This window comes from Furipterus horrens, unplaced genomic scaffold (genome assembly GCF_987537825.1).
Source record: "Furipterus horrens unplaced genomic scaffold, mFurHor1.1.pri manual_scaffold_2, whole genome shotgun sequence".
NCBI lineage: Eukaryota > Metazoa > Chordata > Mammalia > Chiroptera > Furipteridae > Furipterus > Furipterus horrens.
This window is the reverse complement of record NW_028327172.1, coordinates 2,668,140-2,678,411: the sequence shown is the minus strand read 5'-3', so window position 1 is coordinate 2,678,411 and position 10,272 is coordinate 2,668,140. Positions and strand designations below refer to the sequence as shown.

Here is a 10,272-nt window from a genome sequence, read left to right as displayed (position 1 = left end):
CTCAGCCTTTTCGGTTTATAGTTCATCATTCCAGGGGTTAGAATTCTAAAATTTGCTGTGTATTTACACAACTGAGCTCTCGCTATACATCACGCCGGCTATCTGGCCCTTCCAAGAAAAATGAGCTTCTATCTCTATTCCTGCACAGCACGGCTTTGGGCCAGTGCACAGGCTGTGAGAGCCTCCCGTGGCCCCCACTCTGCCCTCCTGGGGCAGGTGTCTGGGGCTTCTTGGCAGACCCTTCACAGGTGAGCTTCCTCCGTGGAGGCTAAGAAGCCTCACCTGGTGCCTCGCCTCCCAATTTCTTCGTCCAGACTGAGGGATGAGTATAAAGACAGCAGCAGGTGGCCGCTCACCCTGACCCGTCCGGAGGAAGGGCACTTGGGTCTCCCCTCTGTACGCAGCACACCGGGGGGGGGGGGGGGCAGGGAAGCACATTCTGGGCCAGAGACATTTCTCTGTGGTTTCGCTGCCACCAGGAGAGTTTCTGCCCAGAGCAGGGTGTGTGGTGCCGGTCCCGCAGGCCTGAGTGGGTCAGGCGGGTAGCCCCCACGGCCACATGGCCTGTCCCCACGGGTGGCTGGGTCTGTCTCCGCAGGGGCCAACTGAGGCCGGTGGCTTGCGGCGTGTTCACCTGGCAGGCAATGTGGGGCTCCCAGCACCAGCCGACCTCCTCCTGGTGGCACAGAAAGTGTGAGGTGACCTTTGGAAATGTCACGCAGGCTGCCCCATCCCGCCACTGCTGTGCTGTGGTTGGGGAGCAGCTTAATTGGGCAATTTGTTTCAGGCGGTTCTGCTCAGCACTTATAGGATCTAGTTGTGGTGTCCTGGGTGTGAGGTGCGTGCAGACCCAGGAGGGGTCCCCTGTGGCTCTCTGCCTCCAGGGAGGATGCTGAGTGGTCCAGACCCAGCCTCTGGCACACAGACAAGGCTGGTGCAGCCCCTGCGCCCGCCCAGAGCCTGTGGCGGATGTGGGTCAGAGGCCCCTGCACCCCTGGCCCAGATTTCCTACTCTCAGGTAGCTGGAACCCTACAACAGGACTTTTCTCCGGTGTGGGGGGCAGTTCTCTCTTTACCAGATTCCAAGTTCTTCCTAGGCTGGGGTCCAAGTTCAGGCTGGCACTTGCCCTGTGACCTCTAGTTCTCCTTGACATGCAAGGACTTCGCCTCCCCCTCTTGGGCAAGTTGAGAGAGGGATGTATTAGGGTCCTGCCGCCTGGGGGCGGGGCGGGGTGCGCTCACTGGCGCTGGACGGGCCACCCGCGGAATCGCCCCATGCGGTGCCTTTCAACCCAGCCCCTCCCCCAGTGGGCACCCTCCCCTGGCGGCCTAGCTGGGGGGCACTCCGCGCAGGGCCCCGCTGGCGGCCGCGGCTGATAAGACGGGCCGAGCCCGTGGAGACGCGCCGGCGGAGGGAAGGCGGGGGCGGGCCGGACCCGCCGGCCGAGCACCGCGGCTGTTCTTCTCCAGCGTCCCCTGGCTCGTTCGCTGGCTCCCTGTCCGGGTGACCGCGGGGGAGTCGATTTGCGCGCGGGGCGGGGCGAGGGCGGCGCCCGCAGGTAGGCCCCAGGGACAGGAGGCTGACCCGGGACCCCCAGCCCAAAAAGCCGAGGGGGCGGAGAGGCGCCGCGGTGCGCCAGAGCGACCAAGCTCCGGCGCGCATCGCTTCGTGTCCTGCGTCTGGAGAGGAGGGGACTGTCCCTGACCAGCTGGGCTCGGACCCGGGCTCTCAGAGCCCTCGAAGACCAGGTCACCCCCTCTCCTGGACCCCGTGCGCCCGGGCACACTGGAGCCGGGCAGTGAGCGGAGCCATGCTGGAGGGCGAAATCGACCTGGAGGGGCTGTCCCCCAAGGAAGACCCTGCCGCCCGTGAGTACCCAGGCGCGGTGCGAGAGGGGTGGGAAGGGAGGGAGCGAGGGTCGCATCCCCGGCGGCTTCCCCAGGACTGAGGGGCACACGAGGGGCGGGAACGGGGACCCCAGTCTCCTTGGCAAGGACCGTCCCCTGCGCTCCTCCTGGGTGAGGAGTGTACTTTTGGCGGTCCCAGGTCACTGAGGGCACCCCCAAACAGACGGCAGTCGGACCGCGGGCTGGGCTGGGGCTGGGGGTGGGGCACGCACCCCAGGGCCACCGCTGGGCCGCCTGGAGGCTTCCCAGTCCCTGGAGAGCATCCCCCAGCCAAACCGCGTCCACCGCCGGGTGGATGGAAGGATTTCGGATGTTTTTATAGGTGCTATTAATACACATATTTCCGTGCTGTTCTGGAGATTTGTTTGCGATATAAAGTAACTACTATGACGCGAAGTCATAATGGGAACTGCGGACGGACTGGGCTGGGGGTGGGAGGGGGAGAAATGAAGCGGGGACAAGCTGGGAGGGGGACTCCCTCACTTCCTGGGCCTCTCCCTGCCCATAAATCACGACCCTGGATATTTTTATACCAATAATTTTAAAATAAATGACCCAAGCAATGCTTCCTGGACGATCTCCCCTCCCAGTTCAGGGGTTATTAAGTAAACCTGGGGGAAGCGGGGCCGGGCCACGGGCTGCAGCTGCACTCCACGCACTGAGTGGCCTGGCTGAGCTCCCCCCCGCCCCGAGCCCCCAGGTTAGGACCCTGTGCCTTTGCTTGCAATGCCTCCTCCAGCTGGGGCCCAGAGCCGCCGAGTGCAGCCTGGGAAGCCCCCCTTTCGTTATGTCTTCCTCCCTCTCCCCTCCCCACCCCCTGTTTTTTTTTTGGATTTCCAAGGAGACTCATCCTGATGTCTGTTTTATAAACAGCCCGGTTTGGCTTCTTTCTAGAAGTGACACTGTGTGCTCATCAGATTAAGGGCCCAGGAGGGACCGAGAAGGTCCTGCTGGCCGGAGGACAGAGGCAAGAGGCGCTGGAGGAAAGGGGGCGGCTGGAGAATCCAGCCCGGGGGGCCTGGCCAGACCGCCCGTCTCGCGTGACTTCCTTGAAATAAGCGGGGTCCCTGAGATCCAGATGTGGAGTCATGCCTGACGCCTTCGAAGTGTCTAGGACCAGCTCACCCTCAGGCCCCTGAGCAATCAATGGCTTCTTCACCGGCTCCTTCATTATTTATTCAAAAGCCATTTGTTCACAAGCCCAGAGTCTGTGCCTTCTGTAAGGGCAGGTGGAGGTGGCAGGTCCACAGCCTGACGCACTCCTGTTTATCCCGCAAAGCCCTGTCGGGATGACCCCTGTGCCCCTCTCCCCCGAGGGCCTCCTGGCCACAGAGGGGAGAAGGAAAGGAGGGAAGGGGGCAGGAGAGGAGGGAGGGACAGGCGGAGGCCGAGCACAGAGCACTCACTTGCTGGGCGCCCGAGCGGAAGCCCTCTTACTCCGCCCTCGCGGGCTGCCCTCGCGCACTGTCCGCGGGAGACCCTGCCGTTTCCCCCTTTTATGGATGGGAACACCGAGGCCTGAAGCAATCACTCAAGGTCAAGCCGCCGACGCACGGCAGGACAGGACCTGGAGCCTGGCCCGCTGCTGTTCTGCCCACTGGGCAGGGATAGGAGAGCGCTGTCTCCTGAGCCCTTCGTTTGCCTGTCCCACAAACTGTGACAGTGGCTGGGTGTCTGACCCAGGGCCCTCGGGCCTTGGGACACAGCAAGGGACAGAGCAGACCAAGGCGTGGCCCTCGGAAAGCTTTCTTGACGGTCAAAAAGACCTCGTTAAATATCTCATTTGCTGCCTTAGCAACGTGTCTCCTGAAGAAAAGTGGAAACAGAACAAGGGCGATCCTAAATGGGGTGGCCAGGTAGGCCCTCGCCGATGGGGGAAGAGGGGGGACAGCATTCTGGGCAAGGGGAACAGCCGGCGCGAAGCCCCTTTCCGGGCGTGCCTGGAACATGCCCGGTGGGCTCATGGAGACAGCTGGGGGAGGGAGGGAGGGAGGGAGCAGAAAGGGCAGCCGGAGTGGGCTGGGCCTCTGGTCAGACTTGGGCTGAGTGAGACAGGAGCTGCTGTCGGGCCTGGAGCAGGGGTGTGGGGGGCAGATGGGGTCTGGGCTGACCCGCTCTAGATGACCCGCTCTGGCCACTCGGTGGAGAGCAAGCTGCGTGGCGAGGGTCCTGCCGCGTCCGCGTGTGAGATGCGGCACCCACAGGTGTGGGGAGTGGGGAGGTCGCTGGATGTGGGGTCTGAGAGCAAGAGAGAAGTGTCAGAGCCAGCGCCAAGGGGTCTGGATTGTGCAGGACAAACAGGTTTGGGTCGGGGTAGGCGAGGGGTTGCTTTTTGGTTTTTTTGTTTTTGTTCTTTTTTCTTTTTTAATCCTCACCAGAGGATACATTGAGAGAGGGAGAGAGAGAGAGAGACATCACTGTGAGTGAGAAACACCTATCGGTTGCCTCCTGTATGTGCCCTGACTGAGAATCAAACCTGAGACCTTTGGGTTATGATACAGTGCTCCAACCCACTGACCCACCCAGCGAGGGCTTCATTCCTCTTTGAAGGCTGAATAATATTCCACTGTATTAGAGCCCACATTTTGTTTATTCATTTTTCTGTCAATGGATGTGGGAGCTATTTCCCCCTCTGTGACTGTCCCTTGTGCTGCAGGGAACATCTGTCTATGGGTCCCTGTCTTTCGGGAAGACACCTAGAGGTGGAATGGCTGGATCACATCTCTAACTTTCTGAGCAACCAGCAAACGGCTCCCGCGGCTGCATTTACACCCCACGTTCCTGATTCCCTGGGCCTGAGGGTTCCAGCTTCTTCACGCCCTACCCAGCGCTGGTGGTTTTGCCTGCTTCTTGCCTTGCAGGCATCCGAGTGGGTGTGAGATGGCGCGTCACTGGGGCCCTGATTTACATTTGCCTGATGAGCGATGGTTCTGAACATCTCGGCGTGTGCCCGTTGGTTGTTTGTGTATCTTCTTTGTGCACTGACTTCATTCCTTTGCCTGTTTTTTAAGGGTTGTCTGTCTTTTTGTTGTTGAATTGTAGGAGCTCTTTATATATTTTGGATGTGACACCTCACCAGTTATGTAATGGCAAGTGTTTCCTCTCCCGGTCTGTTTGTCTTTTCACTTGTTCAGTCGTGTCCTTTGGTGCACACACATCGCACGTTCTCTTCCGGGCCGGGATGGGACGCAGGCAGCACACTGTCTCCTCCCACTGCCGGGTGATTCGCAGTCCGACTCAACTGGAACAGACGGCCTTGCAGCCCTTTCTCTGGGCCAGTTAGTGTCTGGAGCTGGAGACGCAGGGCAGCCGCCAGCCTTGCTGCCACCGCTTTATAGCCGGTGGAGAGTTCGCCTGTGATTTGCACTGTGGGAGGTTCCGGATTCTGACCAAGGGAGCTCTGTGTGCTGAAGCCGGGTCCCTTCCGACAGACCCGCCTCCTCACCTCCCAGCCTCTGATGGGGGGCCCAGCCATCATGTCCTTTAAAGCGCGCAGCGGGCCAGGTCTGGTAACGGCACCCAGCTCATCGGCCTCCTCTGAGGGGCTCCTTTCTCCGGCCAGAGCGCAAGGCCTGGTGTGGTGGGCTGGGTGGCGGGGAGGGCGGGAGGGGGGGTGGGTGGGTAGCTGAGGGGATAAGTGGAAGCGTAGATGGGTGGGTGGGTGGGTGGGTGGATGAGAGGCACTGTGGAAGCCCTTTATGTCATGTCCTTTAATACTCACTGCTTCAGTGGGTGGCACTATGAGCCCCTTTTGATTGACGAGGAAACCAAGGCCCAGAGAGAGCAAGTAACATATTCGTACTGGCTCAGCCAGGGGTGCCCTGTCACGCTGGGGTAGGTGGGGCGTGCCCGGCTGTGCGAGGGGAGCCTTGACACTTAGACCAGAGGACACACAGAGGAGGTCTGGAACAGGGTGCCCCCTCAGAGTGCACCCTCCTCGTCCCCCCCAGTTCAGCTGCTGCCCCCCCAGCTGTCCTAGAAGGCAGTCCTGCAGGGAGGGGCGGGTGGCTCAAGAGCTCTTTGCCTGGAGGGTTGGTTCCCACTCGCCGTCAGTCACAGCCCTCGGCCACCAGCACCGGCACGCGTGTGGGGCTTTCCTGCTGCTACATGAAGTGCTAAAAGCCTTCCGACCCTCGGAAATCCATTTGGTGATGCTCACGCGGCCGTTAGGTGGACAAGCGCCGGCTCTCATGCGCTTAGCCCCAGCCGGGGCCTGCGTGCGCAGCAGATGTGTGCCTGCACCCCGCCCGTGGGGCACTCTGCTCCCCTCTGGGCCTTTCACTGAGACTGGGCTGAGCTCTGGGGTCCCACATGCAACCGGAGCCCCAGGCCCAGACGCCCACCCCACCCACGGGTCCGAGCTGTCGCCGCAGCCCCGATCGCCTCTGGGCGTGCTGCACGCACGTTTCCCTGGACACCTGAGGCCTCATGCTTTCCCTCTACACTCAGCCGGAACGATGCGTGCCCACGTACGGCCCCAGGTGTGTCACGCTGCTTCCGTGCGTTGACAGGGCACCTCAGGGCAGAAACCTGCACACACCGTTCGTGTGGAAGTGGGTCTGGGGACGGCAGTGGCCAGAGCGGAGCTGGAATCAGCCATAGTGTTCACTGCATGGCGCTCCCTGGGCCGTAAATAGTGGGGACAGGAGGGGGTTAGGAGTGCAGGCACTGGGGCCCGCAGGGGAGAGGCCCCCACGGACCCGGACCCCGCGTGCACGCTCTGGAGGTCCATGCTGGAGTTGAGGGTGTTCTCTCCCTCCCCAGTCCCAGCTGTGTCCTCTGTGTGAGGGGGCCCAGGTCCCTCCCGCGCCCACGTCTGCAGAAGTCACGAGGCTGTGAGCTGTGGTTACTCCCCATTCTCCCTGCGCCCCCACAGTCTGCCCTGTGCCTGCTCTCGGGGATGCCAGTTCCTGCACGTTTCTCAGCACTGCCCTCTGCCCCCCGCGTCTGTCACCTCGCCATGGCCTCCGTCCGTACTGGCCGTCAGGGGCCTGCGGGTGGGCTCCCTGCCCCTCCGACTCCCTTCTCACTCAGCGTCCCCGTCAGCCATGGTGGCTTCTGGGAGCTAAACACGCCATTGCATTTCACTCGTGTGCTCTGTGGTTTGAAGTGGGAACTACTTCATTCTGGATCTCGGTGTACTGTGGAGGGTTTCCCCTTGCTACACGGATGGCTGGCTGGCTGGGTAGATAGACAGGTGTATCTCTGTGAGTGATGTGGAATAATATATTCTTTCTCTATAGGTAAATGTAGACTGCACATAGGAATTGAAATTTGTCTTCAATATGACTGAGTTGAGGTTACGTTGTCACATAAAGACCAGCTCCAAACTACTTTCTTCTCCTCGCAGGATGCCTTTGAACACTCGGCCGGGGGCTTTGTGTGTGGCAGGGCTCGTTGCCGCCTTTGCGACCCAAGGGGGTGGACGCAGGCTGTTTCCCGCGCGCTCGTCCCCAGCAGGAGCCCCCGCGGGTGCAAGCGGGGCGCCCTCCCCGCCGCGTGTTACTGGATGGCTGTCACCATCGTTACTCTGTTTCTGTTTAAAGAACCCTTTTGTTTGAGGGCAGTTTCAGAGTTACAGAATTACTGCAGAGAGAGGCACAGAAAGTTCCCAAACACCCCACCACAGGTTTCCACTGCTGGCAACATCTTACATCCGGGGGGGACATCCGCACGGCCCGTGAAGTCCGTCCTTTATGCACACGTCCTGGGTTGTTACCTCACGTCCCCTTCTGCCCAGGACGCCGTCCAGGACACCCCCTGCATTTAGTGGTCACGTCTCCTGAAGGTCCTCGGGGCGGTGGCAGCTTCTGACGGTCTTTGTGTTTGATGACCTGGGCAGTTGTGAGGACTGCGCAGTGCTTCTGGGGGTGTCCTTAACTGGAACTTTCTGTCACCATTAGCCTGGGGCTGGGGGCTTGGGGGGGCCCATCGCGTCAGGGCACACGGTCCCGGTGTGACGGGCCCTGAGCTGGCCGCCTGGCTCACCTGGCTGAGGTGTTACCTGTTTCTCTTTGGACCCTCGGCGTTTGCCGTTCTGCAGATATATTAATGGCCCATAGAAGGGTTAGATCGGAGCCATCAATTTATGAAGCTGTCCTGCATGGAATATGCTGACTTACCACCCCACGTGGCTCTTCCGTAACAAATGTTGTAACATCAGCATTTGTGTGGTTATAAATTAAGCACGATCTGACAAAGAATGCAAATTTAAAACTCTCACTTGGCCAAAGTCCTAGGGTGGCTAGAAGTCTTCAGCTGAGCGATAAGTCTCTTTTTTCTTCCACTTTAAAAATTGTTGTTCTATTACAGTTGTCCCATCCCCCACCCCCACTGCTCTCCCCTGCCCCGTCCTCCCCTCCCTCTCCCACAGTCAGTCCCCACCCCGTTGTCCACGTCCATGGGTCATTTATACACGTTCCTTGACTAGACCCTTCCCCTTCTTTCCTCCCTTCTCCCCTCCCCCCTTCCCTCTGATCACTGTCAGTCTGCTCCTTGTTCCCATGTGAGTGATAAGCCTTGACCTCAACTGGCCACCTCATGGACACACGTGGGCTCTCCAACTTCTACTTCAAAGGGAGATCTTCAAATAATTCTCATTGATTTTAATAAATATCCATCGGAACAGGTGCTTTTCTGCCATTAAAGGGACTAATGAATGCCCCGTATTTCCTCCAGAGACCCCTGAATTTGAGAAAGCCAGGTCCAGCCTTCAGGTAACAGAAGGAACCTGGGGCTCAGAGAGGTTGAGTGATATTCCTAAGGTCACACAGCGCTGTGGTGGCAGAGATGGGACTAGAGCTCATGTGTGTTTACTCCAGGTCCAGTGCTGTTTCCCCTCCTCCCCGATCTAGTGAGGAGGCTGGGGTATAAGGATGGTCCCCCCCAAAAGTCTCTTCAGCAGGCTACCCTGGGAACCAACCTTTAAGACCAGTTTGGTGCCCCCTGTTGCCTACTACCCGCCTCGCCTGCCGAATGGCAACTGAAGTTCCGCTTGGGGTTAGCGGGCAGGTTAGGGAGGAAAATGTGCGAGGCTCCCGGAAGGCTGTTGTCCAGGGGAGTGAATGGTCCCCACGTGCTCAGAGGCACCTGGGTGTGCAGCCCGAATGAGGAACAGTGCATTCACCTCCCCCGACTAGGCTCCCCCTGGGTCTGCCGCTCGCTCCCTGGGCGGGGGCCGCCTGCAGCATTGAAATGTGTGCGCGCCCCACTGTTCTTTTCTCGGGGGCATCTGTAGGGCTGCGCTGCCCCTCGGGGAGCGGGCGGGCGGCCGCAGAGCACACCTAGGCTGCCTCACACGTCATACTGGACTCTTCAAATGATGCCCAGCTTTGTCCCCCCATCTCCCACATAAAAGATGACAGTCCACTTGTGCGTGTGGGTAACATGTAAGGAAATAGGGCAAATGACCATCGGGGTGAAAGGAAAAAATGAAGGGAGAGAAGGACAGAGCCAGAGAGGGCTTGGCCAGAGCCCAGGCCCACGGCGGGCAGAGCTCCCCAGGGCTCCGGCTGGTCACACCTCCCACCGCCCCGGACGGCGGCCGCCAGGACTTGGTGCAAGGCCTTCCCGGTCCACAGCGTCCCCTGGGAGGGCCCATCAGCTGTGCTCCTCTCCTCGTAGCTCTGGCCAGGCTTTGTGATTAGATATTTGAAACTGAGGCGTGATTGACAGTAAAATGCCCAGATCTCACGTGCGCAGTTCCATCCATTGTAACACAGATTCCTGCATCTGTGTAACCCGCACCCCACTTAGATATAACTTTCTATCACCCCCAGAAGGTGGCCTCGTCCCCATTCCCCACCTCCCCCCACACCCCCACACCCCCACCCCATGGAGGAACCCCGCCTGTTCTAATGTCATACACGCAAGCTCCTGTCGTGTGACCTGTCTGTGTCCAGCTCCCGGTGTTCAGCCTGGCGTGTCGGACACCCGGGAGTGGCTCTGTCACTGAGCATGTCCCACGGTCCGTGTGTCCCACGGTGTGGGTGGTCCGCGGTCCATGTGTCCCATGGTGCGGGAGGATGACAATCCGTGTGTCTGTCCTTCTAAAAGCCTACCTGTTTCCAGTTGGAGCTGGGATGGAAGTTGTGAGGAACAAAGCTTTTGGTGGGTATGTTTTTTAAAAAATATTTTTAATTAATTGATTTGAGAGAAAGAGAGACATGGAGTTGCTGTTCCCCTCACTTTTGCATTCACTGATCCTCATGGGAGGGAGCCCTGACCGGGGATTGAACCTGCGACCTTGGCGTATCGGGCCAACGCTCTAACCGACTGAACTACCTGGCCAGGGTGGACATACGTTTCCATTTTCTGATAAATGCCAGTAACTGGAATCCTGAGTCACAAGATAGAAGTGTGTTT

The 10,272-nt window shown here is 59.5% G+C and overlaps 1 protein-coding gene across 4 annotated transcripts in view; it reads left to right on the top strand.

Annotated features, from left to right (window-relative positions):
- Positions 1-1,555: 1,555 nt before the first annotated feature.
- ANO1 (anoctamin 1) overlaps positions 1,556-10,272 on the top strand; it is a 128,547-nt gene continuing 119,830 nt past the window's right edge. For 2 of the 4 annotated variants that reach the window (XM_090257278.1, XM_090257271.1), the window contains exon 1: positions 1,556-1,869. In XM_090257278.1, the coding sequence (XP_090113404.1) occupies positions 1,812-1,869 (58 nt within the window). In that variant the 5' untranslated portion in view covers positions 1,556-1,811. The remainder of the gene's footprint in view (positions 1,870-10,272) is intronic. The other 2 variants (XM_090257300.1, XM_090257287.1) reach the window with 1 other exon arrangement.